Below are 26,328 nucleotides of genomic sequence, written 5' to 3' on the forward strand. Positions count from 1 at the left end.
TCTACATGACCTCGGCAGGTTTGAGAGGGAGTACTTTTTTATTCGGAATTTTAGCAGCCTCTGGGTTTAATAAAGCACAAAAAAAAATTTTTTTCCTCTGAAAAAATGGTGTTTTCCCCCCTTTAAAACTCTGAGCAGAAAAAAAATCAGACTTTAATATATAACGCCCTTAGGGTTGCCACCTTCTCAGGCTTCCTATTTATTTTTCCTCTGCTTCTCTTTTAGTAACATTGGCATCAAGCATCATTTTTACCAACCAGGCCAGTAAAATACCAGCCAGGTGGCATCTCCAAGCTACTCTTGGTACCGTACTTCACATTGTAGTGATTGGACTTGTGACAAGAGCAATCAAAATGCTGTGTATGCTTTAGTTCCACAGAATACATGGCTTTGTGCAGGAACACAGTCACTCTTCTTTTATCTTACAAAAAGCCATTGGCACAGGGGATGGTACTTTGTCCGCCCCTTTCATCCAGAGGCAAATTTGGATGAGTGTCCCATTAAAGGAGTACTATCACCAAAATGTACTTGAGTGCTGTAGCTAGTTACTTGTAGAATCCTACTTGTAGAGTCCTGTTTGAAACAGAATTATACTTTTATTTCAGTACAACTGATTAGACACTAATTCAAAGGTGATTAAAGGGCACCTGTCACCAGGGCCGCCATTAGAAATCACGGGGCCCCGTACAACAAAATTTTTGGGGCCCCCTGGGCCCCGCCCACACTGACGACCAAGCTCCGCCCCATATCCCGCCCACATCGCAGTTAAAAGACCACACAGACATCAGCGCTAAAAAAGTAACCCCCCCCCCACACAAGTTGTAAAAAGCTATTGATGGTCAGGGCCCCCTTATAAAAAAAATTGGGGCCCCAAAAAAAAAAAATTAAAATTTTTTTTTTTAAAACATTGGTGGCAGGAGCCCCCTGTTAAAAAAAACTTGGGGCCCCCAACAAAAAAAAATGTAAAAAAAACTAAAAAATAAACAAACATTGGTGGCAGGGGCCCCCTTCTAAGTTAAAAACAAATTGGGGCCCCAAAAAAAAATTTGAAAAAAAATTAATTTTTTTTTGAAAAAAAAAAAAAACATTGGCGGCAGGGGCCCCCTTATAAGTTAAAAACAAATTGGGGCCCCAAAAAAAAAATTTGGAGAAAAAAAAATTTGGAGAAAAAAAAATTTTTTTGAAAAAAAAAAAATGGTGGCAAGGGGCCCCCTTACAAGTTAAAAACAAATTGGGGCCCCAAAAAAAATTTAAAAAAAAAATAATTTTTTTTTGAAAAAAAAAAAAAACTGGTGGCAGGGGCCCCCTTACAAGTTAAAAAAATTTGGGGCCACCAAAAAGAAAATTAATTTTTTTTTTAAAAAAAACCCCAAAAAAAAACAATGGTGGCAAGGGGCCCCTTACGAGTTAAAAAAAAAAATTGGCGCCCCAAAAACAAAAGTTTTAAAAAAAAGATTGGTGGCAGGGGCCTATAGAATATTAAAATAATACATTGGTGGCCAGGGGATTAAAAAAAAAAAAAACACAAACTGGTGTTCAGTAGAATTGAACTCATGGCTTCAGTACTTCAACTTCGCCTCCTTTCGTGACTTCGGGTCTTTTCACCGCTTCAGGACTTCGGCTTCGGCTGTTTTCGTGACTTCGGGTCTTTGCGCTGCTTCAGGACTTCGGCTTCGGCTGTTTTCGTGACTTCGGGTCTTTTCGGCGCTTCGTGACTTCGGCTTTTTCCGTGACTTCGGGTCTTTTCGTCGCATCGGCTTCGGCTTTTCGGCACTTCCGCATTCGGCACTGAAGAGGCAAGACGTACGGCTCGGGCGCTCGTAAGGGGGGCCCGGATCTTCAAAAAAATGCAGCGCTGCTGGGCCCCCCTTCATGCCCGGGCCCGGTACGCTTGTCCCCCCTGTCCCCCCCTGATGGCGGCCCTGCCTGTCACCCTAAAATAGTTTCCCCACCAGAGGTGCAGGCTATTTGAGACCCCACCAGCACTAGACTGCCTGTACTGGGAAGGAGCTCCTGGCGCGAGTAGCCATGTTGTATAGCACACATGCACATAATGAGTTTCTGACGTATGTGCATCATGAGGTCTCATATTGAGTAAGTTGCGACCCTCACTCATTATGTATGTACCCAAACATGGCCTCCTACAACCAGGTGCTCCCTCCCAATGTGGGCAGCCTAGCACTGGCAAATTTAAAAAGAAAATAATGAACTATCGATTCCCCCAGCCGGAATGCGTGCTCTATTAGCCCACACTTCTGGTGAGGGAAAACTATTTAAGGTAACAGGTGCCCTTTAAGGTGTTAGGGACAAAATCAGTCCTGAGAGTATCTATTCCCGTCCTAATTAGTTTGTGCAAAGGTCTAGACCGGAAGAATGACACTGACACAGACAGTTCAGTATACAAAATGCTTCTTCTGCTTTATTCTAAGGCACAGAGGGTTATATAGGTTAAGTGGGGTGTCGGCTGGCAGCCCCGGATATAAGAGTTTTATCAGCATAGCCAATGATCATAACAGAAATCATAATATGTCCTTATTCGGAAAGCTTCTGCAGTCATCTTCATGAAACAGGTGCAGAGTGGCATGGCCGCAAAACGTTGTGACAGTTTCTTAGCATGACCCTGTTTCTTTGAAGAGGTTCCTCTTTGTTACTTCCTAGCATATAGCGATATATGATATATGTTTGCAAACAGCTGAGCAAGGAAATAGTTCAAAACACACAGCATAACCGTAAAACAGACTTTTTACCTAGAAGATAATAAAGTAACACAGACACCTGTCCTCCACAAATGCATGTGGTCAAGCTGTTTAATCCTATATATTGTGTGAGTGGCATGGAACCGGAGGTTGTATATGTTGCATACATGGTTTATTCTTATGGAGAGGCAATGGTTTTACTTTTACTTTTTCTTTCAACAGTTTTTGGGTGATCCTTGGATTATTCCTTTTGGCAGCCATCTTAATCATAGCTGGAATTATCACTTGCATTTGCAAATCCGTCTGTTGCCTGTTCAGTGCTTGCCTTGATTGTATCTGCTGCCGCAAGCGAAGTAAGTATTTGCCACCCACAGTCTTGTCACAAGTGGCTGCAGTCTAGTCAATAAAGTACCCCCTATTGTAAGATATATAGTGAATAAAGTACCCCCTATTGTAAAATATAGGGATATTACTGTATAAGTCACTGAGGAGTTCCATGAACATATATATAGACTGAGTGCTTTTATATAGGTCATAGAACTCTGAGGTTATGTCTAATATCTTCCCTATTTTCCAACAAGATGTTCTTTATTTATTATAATACACAAGTTTTAGTGAGTTATGTGACAGATGACATCACTAAGCTCTGTTTATAACTGATGACATCACCAAGAACTGTTTATAAGGATGTAATTTACAGGATATTCAAGGCTTTTTTGTATTATATAAATAGATTGCCTCTCTGTACACAAGGCATTAAGGAGAGTGTATGCTGATCCCTATAACCTGTATCAGACATGTTTATGTGCTTGAAGCAGTTCTACTTGTGTTAGGCATAGGCAGTCAGTCATCCTCTGGATCTGCTGGAAGATCAGTTGCTAAATTAGGGAATAACCAGCAGCCTGATTTTCAGTATTTCATGAAGAGTCAGGCCTATATTTCAACTTGTTGTAGCTCAAACAATACAGCGATTTTAACCAAACTACCAGCCCCAGACAGTGTTCATGGATATGGCAGTCGGTACAATGGCCAGAAGTGTTGCATAAACTATTTATGCTGATGCCTATGATGAACTCTGGAACAGTGTATTCATGCACCTTGGTGCTATAGCTGAACTGTTGTATTTAGCTACATGAAGTCTGTCATGTGACTGGTGCCCTGCAAACAAGCAAATGAGGCTATTTGGAAATTCAGAAGTGTCTTTCAACCTTCAGGTGGTGGCAATTGCCGCGTAGAAACGCCTGCAGCATTATAGGATGGGGTTGATAGGTTTTGCATACATTTTGCTAGTCTTTAAATATTTCTCAAAATGTGTTGCCATATATTGAGCATTGATGATTTACAGTTTTCATCACAAGTAGGAGCAACCACTCTTAGGGGCAACCACTCGTAGGGGCACACTCACACTATTCCAGTAAACTTGTGATGCGCAATTGCTGCATGTATTGCAATGGTAAGATGTGAACAGGGCCAGATTTCGAGCGCGGGTGCCCCTGGGCCTCACGGTCATGGCGCACGACCTCGGTCCCGGTGGCTGCAACCCTCCCCCCTGCGAGAGCACGCCCCGGGTCACTGGATGTGAATGTGAGTTTTCCGTGGCCCTGGAAGCACAATTTTATTTGTAATCAAACTACTTTACCATATATACTTGTATATTCCAATTTAAGCTCTCTGTGGCCTTGTTCCTCTTTCCTGTACCTTTCCCCATATCTGTACCCTATCGTTGATTTCCATGCTCCCACCTCCTCTTCTCTGTAGCTTCTCAGATCTGTGCCCCCCTCCGTCTCTTCCCTATGACTTCCATGTAGTCTCCTCTTATCCCAGTCATTTCTCAGACTGGGGCTTGTCTGACCCCATGGCACCCATCCTCACGACCCACTTCTACTATTTCTACATCACGGAGCAAAATAACGCTGAATTTCTGGTAAAAACAGATAAAAGGAATTTCTGCTCTTACAGTTATAAGAACAAAACTTTTTAGAATGCTCGGAATCAATTTATAGCAACTCTCTGAGACGCTGTCCTTCACTCCCCCAAAGCCATATCTGTGCTTCTCACATTCCAATATTATTACAAACGTGGTACAAGGACATAGGCCTTGATAAGTTTTTCAGAAAAGCCTTATTAGAATACAGTGTTAGATTAAAAGAAAAAACAAAATGGTTCCTCAAAAAAAAAAAGTTTTTAAATCCTAATTGTGTGTTTTGCTTTTTTTAGGTAGAGTTACTGTGAGACAAACCACCACCACTGTGGCTGTAACCAATGTCATGCCTCGGCAGCCAATGATGCCATTAGTGTATAACATGGTCATGCCCCCCCCAGCAGGATACCAGCCGCTGCCAAGCCAGCCTATGTGCTCTGCCTCTGAAGATAAATATGAGCTCCCACCTCGATACCCAGGTGAAATGATTTAAGGTGCACCCTTTCCTACATACACCTGCCATGACATCATCACTCATATAGCAGACTGGCTAGAACAGAGATTATTCCATTTAGAGTCCTGCAGCGGGTCGGGTACCCACCAGTTACCCCCAAAAATCTGCTGTACCCTGCGGGTTGTGGGTATTGGTTCCGGGAGCGGGTATAAAAATGGGTCGGGCCGCGGCTCTTCTCAATAGTGATTTTTACTCATTTTTTCTGATTCCATCTACTTCCCATGATGGCACTTCCTGTTTTACTCCTTTTTTTCTGATCACCCCTACTTCCGATGATGTCACTTCCGGTTTACAATGACAGCGCTTTCTGATTCTTGATGGTCAACGGGTCGCGGGTCCGGGTTGCGGATAAGGTACTTGGGGTCGGGTAGCGAGTAAGAATGCAGGGTACGGGTTCCAAAAAATGGTCCCGCGCAGGACTCTTAATTCCATTTATAATTGGCAGAGAATTTGGGGTTTCAGAGGGTGTTCAAATACAGTTATGGGACCTGTTATACAGCATGCCTAGGATTTTCTGGATAAGGGACCTTTTCATAATTTGGGTCTTCATATCTTAAATATACTGAAAAATCATTTAAACATTTGTTAAACCCAGCCTGATTGTTTTTGCTTCTCCGTTGGGACTTTTGTTTTATTGTTAAACGGATTCTGTTCTGAGAAAACATTTAATAGTGCTGCTCCTGCGTAATTCTGCACTAAAACATTTTTTTTATACTTAATTTTACAATCTAAAAAAGGGGCCAGATATCTTGTCAGTTTCCCAGATGCCCTCAGTCATGTGACTTGTGCTCTGATAAACTTCAGTTAGAGTAATATCACCCCCTCCCTCCCCCCCAAAGCCTCCCAACAGAACAATAGGAAAGTAACCAAATAACAGCTCCTAGGTATATATGAGAACAGCACTCAGTGAAAAAGCAAGTCCCTCTGCGACTCCAGTTATAATGAATAGGAGAAAACATAGCTTATCTGAAAGCAGTTACATTGTGAAGTGCTGACTCTGTCTGAAAGCACATGACCAGGTAAAATGACCTGAGATGGCTGCCTACACACCAATATTACAGCTAAAAAAAATACACTTGTTGATTTAGGAATGAAATTGAGTAAATGATTTGTAACGTAAACAGTGTAATTTAGAAATAAAAACTACACCATAAAAAAATCCCTTTAGAGAAAAAAATGGAACCACAATTTTACATCCTCTATATTGTTTTTTTGTGGTCCCATATATTTATAAAGCATAATACATTTTACACCTTTTTTTGGTTCCCTGAAAAAATATAAATTGGGGGTTGTACTGTATGTGGCTTTATCACAGCTTTGCTAACAATAGCCAATAAAGGGAGAAAGTAAATTGCACGACCCTTTTTGGGTCAGGATGTATTTTACTTTGGAATGTCACTTTCTAGAATCTTTCTTTACCTCAAACTCCTAAAGGGGTACTTCACCTTTAAGTTAACTTTTAGTATACTATAGAATGGCTAATTTGAAGCAGCTTTCAAGTTGGCCTTTTTTAAAAACATTTTTTTTAATTATTGCCTTCTTCTGACTTTTTCCAGCTTTCACATGGGGGTGTGTGCCACTGACCCCATCCAAAACCAAATGCTCTACAAGGCTATAAATGTGTTAAGTGTTATTTTTTATTACTCCCCTTTCTATTCAGGCTCAACTCTCAGTCCAGATCCACATTCATTTGTTAAAATGGGCTTACAGATGCTGAATGATGCAGGTGTAATTTGCCCATTATTTACCTTTTTCCTACTCCAGAACTAGAACTCACCCCTTTTATTTCTTTGCAGGTGAAGAAAATGTGGCTTTTGTGGAATCCCCTTGAAGCATTGAGTTTCCTTCTCTGATTATAAGCAAGACAAAAAACAATGTTCTCTAACGCTATGAAAACACCTCTTCCTCTGCGTGTCAGAATTTCAATGTATGTATATTTTGATATGACAATTTTGTGAACAACTTCTTGCTGAGCTGATATAGATGAGAGATCTATGTCGGAGTCCTGGTGCAGCACTGGCGGAAGAGCATGTAAAGGGCATAACAAACTTTTTTTTCTTTTTTTTTCTTGATGGTTTAGCAACTTTTTAATAGCTGAGAAATAGTTTTATACCATGTTTTGTTTCTGTTGTGATAATAATGGCGCACTTGTTGATTTAATGAACACTTTAGTTTCCTCTAAATGTAGGAGTATCATCTACAGTTTTAAAAATTCTGTTAAGTTTAAGGGGCCGATTCACTAAGCTCGAGTGAAGGATTCGAATGAAAAAACTTCGAATTTCGAAGTATTTTTTGGGTATTCGACCATCGAATTGGTTAAATTCGTTCGAATTCGAACGAAATCGAACGAATCGAAGTAAAAATCGTTCGACTATTCGACCATTCGATAGTCGAAGTACTTCCCCTTTAAAAAAAACTTCGACCCCCTACTTCGGCAGCTAAAAGCTACCGAAGTCAATGTTAGCCTATGGGGAAGGTCCCCATAGGCTTGCCTGTGATTTTTTGATCGAAGGATTTTCCTTCGATCGTTGGATTAAAATCCTTCGAATCGTTCGATTCGAAGGATTTAATCGTTCGATCGAAGGAATAATCCTTCGATCGATCGATCGCAGGATTAGCGCTAAATCCTTCGACTTCGATATTCGAAGTCGAAGGATTTCAATTCGAGGGTCGAATTTCGAAGTATTTTTAACTTCGAAATTCGACCCTTAGTGAATCGGCCCCTAAATGTCTCTGTTGAAATAAACTAATTATGGAGAAAACAACCACTGCAGTGTTGCTGATACGGTTGTTACATGTTCTATCTAATAAAGTTTGTTTTTTCATAAAAAAAAAAAAAGCTTACTCCCTTATATCACAACTTTGCATGTTGATGTCATTATGACTGCCTGGTGAAATAAGTACACCAACCTTCTGCTAACAAATAATCATATGCCAAAGAAAAAGCAAGAACGGGTGAAATTCAGTCTCCCAAAAAATGTGGAGTCTAATAAGTTTAATGGAGAAGTTGCCCATACGTTACCTGATGGTCAGAATCAACTACAGTGTCTGTAGAAATCGGTCTGGCCTACATTATATATCTTATGAGTAGGATAACCACCCTTTAGTTTTCGTTTAGGTTTTGGTGCCACAGGAGCTAAAGTTAGTGCCACATGGAGGCTGAAATTTGCAGGCCAGTAGCCTCTGTCACATTCAGAACCATTGTTGGCTCCAGCGTGAACACACTCGGCTGACTTTGGTGTGAAATGCGAAGTTTCTCATTTCTTTGCAGAGTGTGTTCAAACTAAAGCGGACACAATGGTTCCAGGTGTGAAATGAAGAAGTAGGGCTGAATTCAGCTCTCATGTGGCACTAACTAGACGTAGATATTTCACCCTTGTATTGGACGAATGATCGGACATCCCAATCTTCCAACCTGCCACTAACCATTCAGATTATATTAGTAAAAGAACAAAACAGATGATGTTCTGGCCGTGACAGTAATCGTACGAAATTTATCTCCGACAAATTCTGACAGTCACCCATTGATATCGTCAGATAGGCAATACATGTACAAATATTATCGTTAGCCGATAGAAATCCTCTAACCTATACGACTAAAGCTCCCCATAGACGCGACAATTCTTCATGCCGAACAACCAATTCTAGAGAAGTCCGACCAATCCTTCGAAATTATCGTGTGGTTAGTGGGATTCGAACGATTGTACATCTTACGATTTTTCGTCCGATATCTGTCAGGAAATTGATCGGCCAGGTCAGAAAACCTTTGTCGGTCCCAGTGCAATCTATCTATGTTTGCAGGGCCCAGCAGGCAGCTCCCCTTTGTTTTTCCTGGCAAATCTTTTTAGTTGATGGTCAATTTGTACGATCGTTCCGAGAAAATCGTGGTCTCATGATGAGGATCGGATCTTTTAAAAATCTCAACATCTATGGCCAGCTTAAACGACCGAACGACACGCTATGAAAAATGTCGGGACAATCCACTCATGGTGCAAAAATCGCATGAAACAAATTTTTACAGCTATATCTTTGTGTCTAGAGCCAGCTTAAAGGGAAACAGATAAAGGACACATTCACTCAGTCCAAGATGTTGCAGCGAAAGAGGCATGTATCTAGAAATTATTCATTCAAGCTCTGACTTACTTCAGGGGCCATGTGCTGTATTGATTTTATGGTTTCTGCTTAACCTCTGCAAGACATCATATATTGCATTCTGCATTGATTACAAAGATCTCCCCAATTTATTTCAGCTCTAGCACCCTTTACATATTATTTGGATATGTTCTAGAATACAGCACATCTGTATATATGGATATCTGCTTACTTCAAATATCCTAGCCATTCCAATTCACCTAGACCATATTATAGTGCCTTGAGCCAAGTCTCAAATACAGCTCCAAGGGCAGAATGAGCCTTTATTTCAATACTTAGTGCAGTCACCAAGAAGTGCATTTACTCTAAGGTGATACCTCGAGAAGTCTAAAATATTGAGACTAAGACATGTCCATCAACTAAGGCATTTAAAGTCAGACACTATTACCAATCCAGGGAATCTTATAAAAAGCTATCTTTTGTTAAGAGTTTGATTTTGATCTTCACAAAAAAGTTTCATATTTGATATATAAAAAACATAGTAAGTGAATCTCTCCAACTCATGAAAAATACACTTAAATTTTTCCTTCAATGCATTATAAATTGCTTTATTTTGACCATTTACAAACTGGCCCTTGGGCTCAAGGAGTCAAAAATTGCTAAATATTTATTCTAGAAAATTACCCGGTTATGAAAAATTACAGTTGTGTTCAGAATAACTGTAGTGTTTAAAAAGTGACTAAATAGCTTTTATTTCCATACACGCAAATGTATTCGGAACACTGCACATTTTATTCCAAATCAAAACGAAGAAAAATGTATCAAATTTGAGTTATTCTTTTACAGAAAGTGAAGAAAAGAGAGTATTAGGCTGATCCAAAAATTAGCAGTGTCTGAATTCTTCTTTACAAACTCAAACATTCACTGTATAAACTGAGATATTTCAAGATTTTGCTTTCCTTTGAATTACTAAACTAATACTTAGTTGTATAAGCAGTGTTTTGATGTACTGAAACTGATCCATGATCCCTGGTATGTGATAAATAGGCCCAACACCATAGTATGAGAATCATCCCCATATCATGATGCTTGTGCCACCAGCTTCACACTGTACTGTGGCTTTAATTCAGTGTTTGGGGGTCGTCTGATATACAATCTACGGCCCCTAGACCCAAAAAGAACAACCGTGCTTTCATCAGTCCACAACGTGTTGTGAAAGTTTTTTTTTTAAATGGCAGTTTGCGGGGGCTTCATGCGAATAGTTTGGCTTCACATAGGCGTCTTCCAATTGTAACAGTATCACAGGTAATTTTAGACCTTCTTTGATCTTCCTGGAGCTGATCATTGGCTTTGCCATTTTGGCAATTCTTCTATCCATTTCGAATGGTAGTTTTCTGTTTTCTTCCACGTCTTTCAGGTTTTGGTTGTCATTTTAAGGCATTTGAGATCATTTTAGCTGAGCAGCCTATAGTTTTCTGCACTTCTTTACATGTTTTCCCTTCTCCAATCAACGTACGCTGTTCTTTTGAAAAATGTCTTGAAGGAGCCATTTTACTCAGATGTTCAGAGAGAAATGCACTATAACCAGCAGTACAACATTTGCTCCTTCCTTCGTTGAAATAAGAGACATAATTGACACCTGTTTTTTCACAGAATGAATGACCTCACTAATCGATCTCCACACTGCTATTATTGGGAACTAACTATTATTATTTTGAACACTATTATTTTGAACGAGCCTCAAAGAATGATTCAATTACACAATCAGCAGCATGCACGTCACGCATGCAGTTCTATGACTCTACTACACCTACTAGTAAATTATTTGCCATGTAGAAATATAATTTCTACCAAAAACAGTGATCAGGTTAATGATGTTTGACTGATATTATTCTGAACACAACTGTACGTAATTCTACTGGATAAGAGAGAGTCAAATAAATACAGCAGGTTTCATGTGTTTTGTAGAAGGTTGGAATTTATTTAATAGTACCGTATTCATAGTTACAAGAACGTCCTAAAAAAGTTCCACAATACTGAAAACAAAGGGAAAAGTGTTTCCAGAGAAAAATGCCCTGACATATAAAGTTCATTAAACCAGAGGATAGTTGATATGAAGACCAAAGATAAGACCGTCACGTGCAATCCATGTATTCATCCTCTGTTTCCACTTCAGGGGGGCAAAGCTCATCCAAGGCAAATTCTGTAACACAAATATAAAATGACAACAATAAAGATAACAAAATGGAAATCACAATAACTACCATAAGCCTGCCATGCAGTTATACTGAAAACCCATAAGAAGCCAGGAAGAAACCTAATCAGAGCAAACGGCATTATTCCATCCTATGTGCTTATGAGTTTGTGAACAGACTGATGAAATGTAGAAGGAAGAGTGGTAAAGTAACAGCAAGGGGCAAATAATCAGTATTTATCACTCACTGCAATCAGAATCATAAAAACAAAGTTCTAATTGGCCGTGGTTACATGTTTTAAACTAAACTGTTTCTATATTTTGCATTTACTATCTAGTAGTTTACATAACTTAATTCAAGGACATGCAGATGAAAAGTGTGGAACAACATTTTGTCAGAATTTTTACCTTCATTTTCTTTCAACACCTGCACCTTTTTGAAGAGGGCTCGGACCCCGGGTAAAGCCTGATCATACTGGTGCAGGACCTCCAGGCAGTGCTCATTAAAGTTTCTGTCTTTCTGTGAGAGTGAGTGCAGCAGCAGCACAGCGTCCCGTAAAAACTGCACCACTTTGCTTTTAGTGACAGTCAGTAGATGGAGAGACAAGCGCCGCAAACCCAGCCATTCTCTGTGCAGCATCAGGACCACGGCTTTAACAACCTGCATAGAAAAGAGACAAGGGCAGGACTGGTGAATACCAACAGCAAATACTTATCCAACCCTCTATTGTATAACACGAGACATTATTATCCAGACTTATAAACAGTCAAACATAACATTCATTATTTTAACATTTACTGGTTATGTTCGTATCAAGGAGGACACTCAATGGCATATTTCTAATTTATAGCGATCCAGATTTTATAAGGCTACTACTTCACTAGGCAACTCAGCACCTGCCATTAAGTGTAAAATTAAAAACTGGGTAAATAGGCTGTGCAAAATAAAAAATGTTTCTAATATAGTTAGTTAGCCAAAAATGTAATGTACAAAGTATGTCGAACAGAACACTACTTCCTGCTTTTCAGCTCTCTAACTCTTGAGTAAGTCAGCAACTTGAAGGGGGGTCACATGGGACATAACTGTACAGCGAATTTGCAATTGATTCTTAGCATGCAGCTCAGACTCAAAAGCAACAGTTATGACCCCTGTGCCCCCCTCAAGTCACTGATTGGTTACTGCCTGGTAACCAATCAATGGAAACCAAGAGAGCTGCAAAGCAGGAAGTAGTGTTCTTGCTATTATGTTAAACATCCAGTCACTCCAGCCTTTATACATTACATTTTTGGCTAACTAACTACAGTATATTAGAAATCTTTTTTTATTTTGCACAGCCTATCTATTTACCCAGTTTTTATTTTTATACTGAACTGTTCCTTTAAGTGCAGAGGGAAGCAACTCATGCTGTAAAAATGTCTCCATATAATATGGTAAAGATGGTGTAGATGAAAAAGACCACCTCATTAATAATTAATAGAGATTCACAAGTGCCCCCAACTATAACCACATAAGTCACGACTTCCTTACTTTGATAAGCAAAACTCTTTGAATACAGGATGATCAAACACTTACTAGATTCTCACAGGCAGTGTGCACAAATACCTACAAAAAATTCTACATCTTCATTTGATCAAAAGCTTTGGAATCAAAGACTACCTTTAGGCCAGTGTATTCAGTAAGCTTCTTAAGAATATGTGGTAATGTGTCCCGGCAACTTACCTCCCGGTTACACTGGCATACAGTCTCTGAGCTGGTGATGAGAGGGTTCGAGCCTATTACAGACAGTTTGGTAAGAAAACGGACCACCTAAAATGCAATCGTTATGATATATATGTTATTAGTATTAGTATACACAACTCACAATATTATACAGTTATGTTCAGAATAATAGCAGAGTGTTCAAAAAGGTGAATAAAGCTCAAAATCCTTATAATAACTTTTGTTTCCATACACGCCAACGCATTGGGAACACTGCACATTCTATTCCAAATCAAAACATGAAGAAGAATTGATCAAATGTGAGTTATTCCTTTACAGGAAGTGAAGAAAATGGAATATTAGGCTGTTCAAAAAATAGCAGTGTCTGCATCTTTCTTTACAAACTCAAACATTCACTGTAGGAACTGAAAAATGTTTCAAGATTTAGCTTTTCTTTTGAATGACTGAACTAATATTTAGTTGTATAATCAGTGTTTCTGAGAACTGCTGCACATCTGTGTTGTATGGAGTCAACCAACCAAGATGTTGCTCATTTACTGGTGTGTTTGGGGTCGTTCACTTGATAAAACCCCCCATTTCAAGGGCATCTCCTCTTCAGCATAAGGCAACATGACCTCTTCAAGTATTTTGACGTATTGAAACTGATCCATGATCCCTGGTATGTGATAAATAGGCCCAACACTATAGTATGAGAATCATCCCCATATCATGATGTTTGTACCACCAGCTGAATTCAGTGTTTGGGGGTCGTCTGACAAACTGTTTGCTGCCCCTAGACGCAAAAAGAACAATCTTGCTTTCATCAGTCCATAAAATGTTGCACCATTTCTCTTTAGGCCAGTCAATGTGTTCTTTGGCAAATTGTAAGCTCTTCAGAATGTCTTTTTTTTTTTCAACAATGAAACTTTGCAGGGGCTTCTTGCCGATAGCTTGGCGTCACATAGGCGTCTTCTAATTGTAACATTACTCACAGGTAAAATTACACCTTCTTTGATCTTCCTGCACATGATCATTGTCTTTGTCATTTTGGCTATTCTTCTATCCATTCGAATGGTTGTTTTCCGTTTTCTTCCACGTCTTCTTTTGGTTGCCATTTTAAAGCATTCGAGATAATTTTCTGCACCTCTTTAAATCTTTTCCCCTCTCCTATCAATTTTTTAATCAAAATCAAAGTCCTCTGTTCTTCTGAACAATGTCTGGAAGGACCCATTTTTCCCAGATTTTCAGAGACAAATTCAGAGAAATCTATTTGTTAGTTTCTGTGTTGACTGGCAGCCTACATGAGTCTCTGTTTGGCAGCACATCTGTTTTTATGCAACTAAAACTTGCTTCCAAGCCTGGAATTCAAAAATAAACACCTGCTTTGAGGGCACTGAGAGCAACAGCCAATGGATTGGTGAGCAACATGGTGCTTGCGAGTCACTGGTTGGGGATCACTGCTCTAAATGTAGGAGTGCTGGTCTAGTAATCAAAGTGTGCAAAAACAGGTTACTAACCAATATCTCAAAGTACGGAAAAATAGCACCAACAGGTAAATCAAGAATCCAGAGTATATCTACAATTTTGTAATTTGTAAGAAACATTTGCTTAATAGAATGGAGTGAATTCACACACCCCTAGCCAGCAGCAAAAAACAACCTATGGATTTTGTAAATATTTAATATTATGTACGGTTTCCCAGCACTGGAACAAATGTGTGTTTGGTCCTAAACTACTACAGTTTGAATAAATACAGGTTTGATGGTGGGCCCTGGCTAAATGCCCCCTTGTCCATTTGTAGTGTTAAAGGCAAACAGCAGAGAAACAGAAGGCCACCCCAGTGCTGAACAATATTGTCCAATATTTCTAATAAACAGCTGGTGTCCCCTATTTTGCAATTACAATGTATCCAGTAACCTGGTTGTTGGTCCAAGGTTCACCACAGACCAATTTTCTTTATTGCCAGCCTTATTAAATTAAGTTCACATGTTGAGGAAAGTACCATCACAAATTTCTTGGTGTGGCTGTAGGGCCCCATCAAGGTGATTTTTGCCCTAGGCCCCTTGCTACCTTAAAGTGGCCCTATATAAATAAGCTTCTGTGTAGCCATAGGGGCAGCCATTGAAAATGAAAATGTACTATAGGAAACATTTACATAGAAGATAACAAAACACTGTGTAGAATATAGTGGTTTCATTTCTTACACGGTAAGAAAACAATATCTCAAATACAGGTCATGGATCTCTACAGAGCTGTATAATGAAAAACTTTAAGGAGAAGGAAAGGCCTTTTACTTGGAGGTTCCAAAATAAAGGCACCCCAAGTGATTATATAAACTTACCTCACTCCCCAGGCTGGCAGGAAAAAACTGCACCTTTCCAGGGGTTATTCCAACAAGCACCACTGAGCAAACGGTTTACTTCTTCTTTCTTTGAATTTCCAGGGGCAGACACATGCCCAGTAGAATGAAATAGCCGACTTCCTGGTTAAAGCTTGGCTTTCCGCGCTACTGTGCATGTGCACCCACATGAAGAAAGAATAAGAAGGAAGCCGATCGCTCTGTGCTGCTCACAGGAAGAACCCTTGGGTCGGTGCAGTTTTCTAATGGTTGGAGCACCGGCCCAGGGATTCAGGTAAGTAAATACAATCACTTGGGGTGCCTAACTTTTGGCACCCCCAAGTAAATACAGCCTTTCCTTCTCCTTTAAAGGGGCAGGAAAGCTCCAATCACTTACCTGATACCCCGGGCCAGTGCTCCTGTTAGTAGAAAAATGCACCAGCTCGGGAGACTTCTGCTCGAGCACCACAGAAAGATGCTCTTCTTCCACTTTTTTCTTCAAAACCCTGGGCTGATGCATGCGAAGTGACAAAAGTAATTTTTTTTTTGTTAAAGTTCAGCTTTACACTCTATTGCGCATGTGCACCCACATGAAGAAAGAAGGATGAAGAAGATCACTCCCTTGTGCTTGCTGAGCACCGGCCCATGGTATCAGATTATTGTAATCAGGAAGTGATTACAATAACTGGGGGGGCAGGGTCGGACTGGGAGGCGTGGGGCCCACCGGGGCTATTGCCCCAGGGCCCCCCTCCGGCCGCTGCTGCCGCTCCGGAGTGCTGCAGGTGAGCTAGTGCGCAAGCGTGCGGCACGCGCGCGGTGCCGCGTTTGTGCGCGGTGCCGCGTTTGTGCGCATGCGCAGATATTTTATTCTTCCGCGACCCCGAACAAAGTGGGGTCGCGCCGCCCCACTAAGTAGCGGATCTGGGCCGGCGGGGCCCACAAGAGCCCGGGCCCACCGGGGTTTTTCCCGGTGTCCCGCCGGCCCAGTCCGACACTGTGGGGGGGTGCCTAGCTTTTGGTACACCCCTGTGATTTAAGCTTTTCTTCTTTAAAAACACCTTCCCTGTGACTTAGATATGCCTTGCCATTAAAACAAAATTTCATTTTTAGAACCCAATTTAAGGAGACCTGTCAGACAGACATCAAAATCTGTATAATAAAAGTAATTTTCAATTTAAACATGAAATCCAAATTCTTTTATTTTTTAAAGCATTCATAGCTGCTAACACATTTAAAAATCTCAGCTGTCAATCGAATATTGCCTGCCCCTCCTCTATTCCTTAGGCATAGAGGCAGGCAGTTACTTTCACTTTCCATTCAGCACTTCCTAGATGTCACTTCTCTCACCACATCCCCCCCTCTCTTTACCATTTAATTGTGTAGCCAGGGCATGGGGATGGACATCAGGTCCCCCATTCTGGTGCAAGAGAAGATGCAAGGCTTGTCTTAATAACAGTGTCCACAAAATGTCTCTTGCCTGCTTGCTATAATTATGTATTCCCAGACTGAAGGAAACAGAATTCAAATAATTTAAATGGTGTAATCAAAGTTTATCTTGTTTCACCAACATGATAAAATAGGATTTGGAATATTTTTTTTGGGTGACGGGTCCTCTTTAAAAAAAAGTTTATTTTTGTGCAATGTCTGTTTGATCACATAGGAGTAAACACCATGTTCTGAACTGCATAAAACCAGAGATTAGACAAAAAAGAACATATACACAGAGTGTACAAACACAGTTAATCCTACAGAATACAAACCAGCTGTTATGATGGGTACGACAACGCCTTACAACCGAACCCATCCTTAGGAGTAAAATCAAGTGTTTAAAAGGAATGACAATATAATATAATGTTGCCCTGCACTGGTACAACTGTGTGTTTGCTTCAGAATCTCTACTAGAGTTTATATAAACCTGCTGCTGTGTAGCCATTCAGCATTTAACAAGAGAAACACCAAGATAGTGCAGTCATGCTTAATACAGGAAGTTATGGAAGTACAGATACTTGTCAGACTTCCTTACAGAAAACAAGTTTGTTTATCTAAGTTTAAAACCAGACAGATTGAGTAGTGAAGGCAAATTCCTTCTAGATCTGTCTGTTCAGAAAGTACAGTTTATATCTTAAAAATAACACTGAATATTGCCTAAATTATGTCTTTTTATTTTGGTTACACAATAAAACCATAGGACAAAGACTAACCCAGCAGTGTAGAATATAGAATGTATGATTTACGGCAATAACAAGGAATTTATTTTGCAGCAGATTAAGGCATTAAAGGGGTGGTTCACCTTTTAAATGAACATTTAGGTGGTTATTTATCAAAGGACAAACAGTACTCTCGCATATGCGAGAGTACTGTTTGTCCTGCACTGAATGCCGGCGTGGAGTAACCGGCGTCTCGCACAGGCTGCGGCTAGGAAGACACAGCATTTCCGGGTGAGCTCCGATGCGAAACGCATCATTTTTTGTTTAGTTAACCGGTTATTTATCAAAATCCGTAAAATCTCACTATTTTCTGAAAACTACTCCGACCAAATCTGCACAGACTTTTCCCCCCTGTATAACAATACATTTTTCAGATTTGTCACCCAGAAAAACCACTAAATATTCGGATTATTGAACAAAACCCAGCGCAGATCAGAATATTAACATGACATCTAACATTTTTTTTTATTATTGAAAGTTATTGAATTATTTGCCTTCTTCTTCTGACTCATTCAAGCTTTTAAATTGGGATCACTGGCCCTATAAAAATACAATGCTCTGTATTGTTATTGCTACTTTTTATTACACATCTTTCTATTCAGGCCTCTCCTATTCATATTCCAGTCTTTTATTCAAATCAATGCATGGTTACTGGGGTAATTTAGACCCTGACAACCAGATTGCTAAAACTGCAAACTGGAGAGCTGCTGAATAGAAAACGAAGTAACTCAAAAATCACATATTATAATTAATGAAAACCAATTGCTAATTGCTGTCTACATCATACTAACAGTTACTTTAAAGGTGAACAACCCCTTTAAGATACATGTAACATGAGTCTTTCCAGACACTGCTTATGAATTCTGCTACATGCCATGAAAGTAATCAACAGCAAAGGGCCATTGCGCAAGTGGCAATTGGATTCCGGCTACCAAATGCTGTGTGTATGTGCCACTTCCCTAAAGTGTGGAAATATTATTACAGTTGGACACACCTCATGCTCCAACTGAAGCCAGAGCGATTCTGATGCAGACTTATCCGGTCCTGAAGTGATGTACGTGTAGAGTGCAAGCAGGATGCATGTTTCTGCAAGCAAGAGGAAACAGCTTTTATTCAGCACAAATCATCCGAAGTAGAAACTTTAAATAACAGGATGATAATTTAAGAAACATAAGGACAAGGTCACAAGGGGTGTTTTTAATTACACGTGGTCGAAATGAAGCCCTACTGAAAATAATGGAATACGCCATTCTCACTAGGCGTTTGTAAGCCAACATCCTCCACAAGACGCCAGTATTTGCATTTTTCAGCAGCAACGCCATATGCCAAGGAAGCACTATTTTATTGAACTCTATGTGATCTGCAGGTTTAGAAATACACTTCGCTGAAATACGCTGGGTATTTTCAATATGGCGGCGAAACTCTCGCAAGATGGAAAGCACATATACATATCTGTCTGCTGGTGATGTAATTATGCTGCGTATTGATGATCAGTTTGGCTACAATTTGCATGTAAATTGCTTTTTTGCTTGGCTTTTTTATTCACAAAACTTTAATAAAATTCTTCCAGGTGAAATTGTGGGGAATGTGAAAAAACAGAAATGCATGTTGGGAAAAGAAAACTACAGGCACATTATCATGCGCATGCGGTTTCATTGGTGTGTTTAAGCTCGGCCGTGCGCTTTTAAAAACTCCACGTGTGACCTCACCCTAAAACTGCAAAAAAAAAACAACAAAATATTAAAAAATAAATAAATAAAACTCATGGATTCATTGTAAAAAATGTGTTTTCCCATGACAGAATCCCTTTAATGCTTTCATAAACAGCCTACATGTGGCACCTACCAGAGCAGGAACAGAACAGGGAAGACAATTTCTGGTGATCACCGAGTACAGCCAGGAGTCGGACAATCATCTGGGCCACAGAAACTGGGGACTCGGCAGCCAGACAAAGCAGCAGTGAAGGCTTTTTTAATAAGTGCTGGAAGCTTTTGAGACATGTTAGAAAGAAGCAAGGAAAGGGTTATTGCCAGCAGCCTGCTCCATGGGTTGTTTTTAAACTATATTGTAACTAATCACATTTATAAATCATAAAAAAACTAGATTAAATTCCCACAGGATTGGCTATGTCAAATAGATGCTTTCATCATATACAGTTGTGTTCAGAATAATATCAGTCTGACATCTATAATCTGATCAATCACTGTTTTTGGTATAAATTAGATTTCTACATGTCAAGTAATGCAACAGAAAACCAGCAGATCCAACAGTCATGTCATGCATGCTCCAAATAATAGCTGTGTTCCAAATAATAATATCTTGTTCCAAATAATAGCAGTGTGGAGTTCAATTAGTGGAGTTCAATTTTTTCATTCTGTGAAAAAACAGGTGTCAATTACATCCCTTATTATTAAGGAAGGAAGAAGGAAATGTTGTGCATGCTGGTTATAGTGTATTTCTGAGTAAAATGGCTCCTTCCAGGCATTGTACAAAACAGTATACTTTGATTAAAAGTGATTGAAGCTATAAAAAAGTGCAGAAAATGATAGTCTGCTCAGCTAAAATGATCTCAGATGCTTTAAAATGGCAACCAAAACCTGAAAGACGTGAAAGAAAATGGAAAACGACCATTCGAATGGATAGAAGAATAGCCAAAAATGGCAAAGACTCAGTCAATGATCAGCTCCAGGAAGATCAAACAAGGTCTAAAGTTACCTGTGATACTGTTACAATAAGAAGACGCCTATGTGAAGCCAAACTATCGGTAAGAAGCCCCTGCAAAGTCCCATTATTGAAAAAAAAAAAAAAGATGTGCTGAAGAGCTTACAGTTTGCCAAAGAACATATTGACTGGCCTAAAGAGAAATGGTGCAACATTTTGTCGACTGATGAAAGCAAGATTGTTCTTTTTGCGTCTAGGGGCTGTAGACAGTTTGTCAGACGACCCCCAAACACTGAATTCAGCTGGTGGCACAAGCATCATGATATGGGGATGTTTCTCATACTATAGTGTTGGGCCTATTTATCACATACCAGGGATTATGGATCAGTTTCAATACATCAAAATACTTGAAGAGGTCATGTTGCTTTATGCTGAAGAGGAAATGCCCTTGAAATGGGGGTTCCAACAAGATAACGACCCCAAACACACCAGTAAATGAGCAACATCTTAGTTCCAGACCAACAAGATTGACGTAATGGAGCGACCAGCACAATCCCTGGACTTTATTAATCCAATAGAAAACTATTGACATCAAAAATGCGGTTTGTAAGACAAAAGCAAGAAACACAGAATTCTGGAATGTAACGGGTGCCAGAAGTTGGTGGACTCCATGGAACACAGATGTGCAGCAGTTTTCAGAAATGCTAAAATATTAGTTCAATCATTCAAAGGAAAGTAAAATCTTGAAACATTTTTCAGTTTATACAGTGAATGTTGGAGTTTATAAAGAAGAATGCAGACACTGCTATTTTTTGGAACAGCCTAATATTCCCTTTTCTTCAATTTCTGTAAAGTTATAACACAGATTTGATTCATTTTTCTTCATGTTTTGATTTGGAATAGAATGTGCAGTGTTCCCAATGCATTTGTGTGTATGGAAATAAAAGCTATAAGGATTTTGAGCTTTATTCACTTTTTTTTTTAAACACACGGCTATTATGAACACAACTGTCAATACCATTGAAGTCTCACATGCATTTACGTGTGCTATTTGTAGTCCCATTAGTGTAGATATATTCATGCATTTATAGATTTGGTGATGTTGTCTCCTCCACTGAGCTCTGCTTTCTTATACTCTCACTTTAGGAGCATGAAGTAAGGAATATTTTATCAACAGTTTGAGGCTGCTGTCTGGGTTTGCTTAACAATTGCACTGACTTGATAATTTCTGTTCAACACCTTAGGGACCCCTTGTAAAATGAATTGTTTCAATGACTTACTGAAGTTAAAGGGGAACTAAAGTCTAAAATAGAATAAGGCTAGAAATGCTGTATTTTGTATACTAAACATAAACTTACTGCACCACAATCCTAATAAAACAAATAATTTATGCTTTCAAATTTGGCCACAGAGGGTTACCATCTTGTAACTTTGTTAAACATCTTTGCAAGACCAAGACCATGCACATGCTCAGTGTGGTCTGGGCTGCTGCTTAGGGATCGTCATAAATTATCAAAATAACACAAGTCAAATAATATCTGTCATAGAAGCTGATACATCAAGACTGATTAATAATCAGAATATGCAGACTGCACTGGGTCCTGTGCTATCATGTAATCGAATGTGGATTTTAGAATTCATGTACTGTTTAATACAAACTTTCTCCAACTCTGCAGAACCAGTGGCTGCAGCAAAATAATCCTTTAATGAGAATTCCAGTTTATTTGTTTTAATCTGGCTGCATGATGAAGGCAAAAATAAAATCCAACTTGAATCTCCATACAGCTGCCGACTGCTCTACAGGGAAACAAACAAAGCAACTTGAGTTCTGCATGACTGGGAAGTAAGGTGGGGGGGGGGCATGCTGTTTGAAAGTAGGATTGTTTCTCTGCAGAGCAGTTAGGGACCGTCTGAAATTTCCTATCTGCAGCAGTCAGAACAAGTAAATGAAGGGGGAATTTCACTGCATACAGTCAGGCTTCTTATAAACACGGTACACATTTTTTAATTAAAGTATATTGAAGATATGTTTCTTTTTTATTAAAGAAAGTAAAAATGGGATTTTATTTACATATTTTTTTTTTTACGAGTAGCTGCATGATGTCATTTTGGTACAAAATTAAGCAAAACATTTTCAGACCTGAATGCAAATACTGCAGAGATTTACAGATTTTCAACTGAAAAATATGAATATAGCAAGTAGAAAAATAGCATAGAGAAGCCATCATTCCGCACTGCTGCAAGGCTGTTTCTCACAGGTACTTTCTTGTTAAAATATCCTTATACACGGTGTACATATTGGAACATTTGCCAGCAATTACATTGTTCCACATGTAACTTTCAGTGCATTTTATCTGTTCTGCTGCCCCCTGCAATCTGGATTAGTTGTCAGAGCTTAGGAGTCCTACCTCCATGGTCAGGCCTCAGCCAACCTCAGTCCTCCCATGTGTAAAATACACAAATAAAATGTTCCAATAGCTCAGGCCAGACACAGTGAAAAGTACATGCAGGACATTATAATTGCCAGAATATGTCTCAGTATATATATAATACACAAAAGCCATCAATCCTGTAAATTATATCCTTATAAAAGGCTTAGTGATGGCATCAGTTATAAACGGAGCTTAGTGAGGTCATTTTGTCACATGACTCACTAAAATGTGTGTATTATAATAAATAAAGTACCCCTTGTTGGAAAATATGAGGATATTAGAAGTAACCTCAGAGTTCCATGACCTGTATAAAGGCATTCAGTGCATTCATGCTTTTATATGGTCATGGAACTCTTCTGTGAGTTATAATATCCTTATATTTTACTTTATTCACAATATATTATAATCTTCATTGACTATAAAATATTAGCTTCTAGGGCTGGCTGATCTTTAACTGAATTCATAGCTCCGTCCACAATAACAAGAGCAACATTTCCTGTGCAAAACCTGGAACATCCAATTCAGTGGTTTATGGGCTCGGCAAGATGGATGTTATTACCTAAGCCTCCTACCCCCACTTTTTTCAGTTTTTCACAAATCTTTCCTGAACCAGGTGGTACCAATGTAAAGCACACCTGTTGCACCATGCACCTGCCAAGCACCCATGAGAATCTGAATAAATTAGGCGCCCCAAAATGTGGGTCCTAAATCTCACAAAGTGATAAATCTTCATCAATGAATTTTATTTGGACAGCCCTAAACTTTGCCATTCACGTACTAATAAAAGTTTTCATGTCATTTTCGATATATATAAGATTCTGACCAATGTCCACGTACTATGGACATCAGTCAAGTTTGAAAATGTCATCTACTTATCTGTCTGCTGATCTGAGCTAATGGTACAATAGAAAGGCTGCCATACTTGGCTTGTTGTAGGTTATCCTTCGGTATTGGTTGGCTACTGTAGTACTATACAGGATTGGCTTGTGTATGGATGCCATGGATTTCTGTGGTTGCTGTTACCCAGTTGTGTTAAACTGCAGTTGTTTTTCAGAGCATTTTATTTGCCTTCTATAAAGGATCAAATTCACAGATCATAAGTTAAATTGCTTCACTAAGAACATGGTTCTCTACGCTTAAAGGACCAGTAACAGCAAAACTTTTCTAAAAAAAAAATTGTTAGTATGCTACAGAAAAAAAAAAAAGACGCCAAAACATATTAAACGTGCTAAGTTTTAACTTACCGAAACCGCGCTTACGCTCCTCTTCAGAAACAGCGAACGATCCATCGTGTGACGCTCGATTTCTCCTCCCTGACTATCTCCTATAAGGAAGGCAGGGAGGAGAAATGGAGCCCGCACAATGGATTTCCGATCGCCTTTTCTGAAGAGGAGCGCAAGTGGAGTTTCGGTAATATATTTATTAATAAAGACTAACGTTTAATATGTGTTTAAAAAAAAATTACTGGTCCTTTTACTCAATGCATGAGTGAGTTAACATTACCAGTCATTAAATCATTACTGTTAAATATATTTTATCCCCAAATTTTTTAAAATTCAAACCAAACAGAAATATTCACTTTAAGGTTGCATTATTTTTGTATATCTTTTCTTCTGCTGCCCATGTTATAAATATATCTATATCTCTTATTTATCTTACCTGGACAACAGTTCAGTGGATGAGTTTTCTGCTAATTTTACGAGTACTCGCAGAGTTTGGTGGAGAATGCCTCTATGGCAAGTGGTGATATTGAAGCACAAGAGCTGTATAAGTTTACCAAACAAAGAATGCAGACATTGAATATCACAGTTCTGATCACAGACAGTATCGGTGTTAGATTTTGAAGTTCTGGAGTCCTCTTCCGCCTCAGAGGAATGTGTTGTGCACTTCAGTAAAGTGCTCACTACTTCCAGGCTGTAAAACACCAGATGATAAAGTATCCCAAGAGAGGCCAAGGCAGGTTCTACAAGATGAGAGAGAATGTCCTCAACACTGGAGGCCAGACTTTGATCTGTTCTGGAGGAAGACATAGACTGGTTCTCTGAAGGGCCTGCTACAGACTTCTCAAAGGTCTGCTGGGCTTGACAGTATGCAGTGATGTGATATTCAACTAGAGGCAGAAGGTGCACAGCCCCTGCAATGGGTCTCAGCTTGTTCAAGTGTAATAAGCCACCCTGGATTGGTGATTTCCTCTTGTAAGGCATATCTTCGCCCACTGCAATGGAATTGAGTGCAGTAAGGGATAATTTCTGAGCATCTCTAAGTGCAGAGCATTGAGCTGCGGACAAGACACTAGAGCAGGATGTTCCACTGGTACTAAGCAAAACAAAATTAAAAAGCAAATCTTAATGAGAATATGAGCATGCATTACGAAATGTAACAGAGACAAAAGCACAGCATAGTAACACAAACAGGACCTACAATCTTATGCTAAACCCCTCCTAAATACAAATACTGGTACATGACCTAAAAATATTAATGTATACTACAGTAAAGTATACTGTAAATACAGTATGGCATATTGAATACAGCACACTCCCAGTGATTTAGGAGTTGATAAATAATGGTATGTGCTGCAAAACTCTCTCCCTTTCGCCACTGTAAATACGATGGTCAAAATGTCTCAGTTTGCCCCACTGAGCAATGTACCGGCATTGCAGCCTTATTGAAAGCCACATATAGAAAAGCAACATCGCCCTCTGCTGGATGAATAAAAAAAATGCTGTAGTTACAAAGGAAACACAACGGTGTATTCGCATAGAAGCGAAATATAACCATACTTCTTAAGTACTGGGAATTGGTTCACCAAAATTATTTTTACACCAGTATACAAAAAAGGCTTTTAAAGTTGTCTTTAATTTATGCTGAAAATGAAAATGTAAGGAGATACATAATGGATATGCAGAGCAAACAATACAATACATTAATACATAACTATAATAGAGCTTATGTTTCTTCCTTTGTTACAAGTCAATTTGCAACATACAGACATCACTGAGATATCATTCTTACAAAGAACAGTGCCTAATTAAAAGGGTTGTTCACCTTTAAAGTAACTTCGAGGTTGTTGCATTATGCTTCCCTCTGAAATAGCAGTTTGGTGTGTATTTTTGAAGCAGATGGCATATTAAGGGAATACTTATTGTTTCTAGGGCAAGTTACAGTGTAAAGTGCAGACAGTGTTACTCACTTTTTTGTATGGGAATTGCGTCCGGGAGAGCCAGGTAAAAACTCTGTGCTGCTACAGAGAAGGTGACAGAGGCCAAGAGATCCTGGACGTTTGGGCTGTTGCATCAAAGCGTTCAGCAAAAGAGAACCTGAAAAGACAAAATATTTAAGCCAGGGCTGCCACAAAGTAGGTATAAATATAAAAGTCATAACAGTTGTAGATTTACATGGTAATGTATAAGGGGGAGGGGGCGTGGCTATGTAAGGTTCCTGAAAGAGGAGGTGTTCAGCTGGAGCTCCGTAAAGAATCCAACCTGATTACTTACCCAACACTGCTCTTTGCTGCAACAGGAACCCAGAAGCTTGGGGAACATATGTACAATGGCCCTATGACAGCCCGGAATCT

The 26,328-nt window shown here is 39.4% G+C and overlaps 2 protein-coding genes across 8 annotated transcripts in view; one reads left to right on the forward strand and one right to left on the reverse strand.

The window, feature by feature from the left end:
- Nucleotides 1-7,970, forward strand: part of LOC108715807 (protein shisa-5) — a 21,247-nt gene extending 13,277 nt beyond the window's left edge. The window contains exons 3-6 of one of the 2 annotated variants that reach the window (XR_005961007.1): nucleotides 2,919-3,049; nucleotides 4,914-5,096; nucleotides 6,928-7,355; nucleotides 7,856-7,970. Coding sequence is in view for 1 of the 2 variants with exons in the window: in XM_018261282.2 (XP_018116771.1) it covers nucleotides 2,919-3,049; nucleotides 4,914-5,096; nucleotides 6,928-6,962 (349 nt within the window). In the remaining variant the exon portion in view is untranslated. Of the gene's footprint in view, nucleotides 1-2,918; nucleotides 3,050-4,913; nucleotides 5,097-6,927; nucleotides 7,428-7,855 lie in introns of those variants that run through there. The other variant, XM_018261282.2, reaches the window with a different exon arrangement.
- Nucleotides 7,971-11,181: 3,211 nt separating this feature from the next.
- The window catches only part of atrip.S (ATR interacting protein S homeolog), a 40,464-nt gene continuing 25,317 nt past the window's right edge, over nucleotides 11,182-26,328 (reverse strand). For 5 of the 6 annotated variants that reach the window (XM_041591421.1, XM_041591420.1, XM_018259735.2 and 2 more), the window contains exons 8-14: nucleotides 25,945-26,071; nucleotides 24,414-25,070; nucleotides 19,507-19,649; nucleotides 18,656-18,747; nucleotides 13,138-13,224; nucleotides 11,826-12,078; nucleotides 11,184-11,426 (exon numbers count right to left, since the gene is read on the reverse strand). In XM_041591421.1, coding sequence (XP_041447355.1) covers nucleotides 11,359-11,426; nucleotides 11,826-12,078; nucleotides 13,138-13,224; nucleotides 18,656-18,747; nucleotides 19,507-19,649; nucleotides 24,414-25,070; nucleotides 25,945-26,071 — 1,427 coding nt within the window. In that variant the 3' untranslated portion in view covers nucleotides 11,184-11,358. 6 annotated transcript variants of the gene reach the window in all.

Source organism: Xenopus laevis, chromosome 4S (assembly GCF_017654675.1).
Source record: "Xenopus laevis strain J_2021 chromosome 4S, Xenopus_laevis_v10.1, whole genome shotgun sequence".
In the NCBI taxonomy this organism is placed as follows: Eukaryota; Metazoa; Chordata; class Amphibia; order Anura; family Pipidae; genus Xenopus; species Xenopus laevis.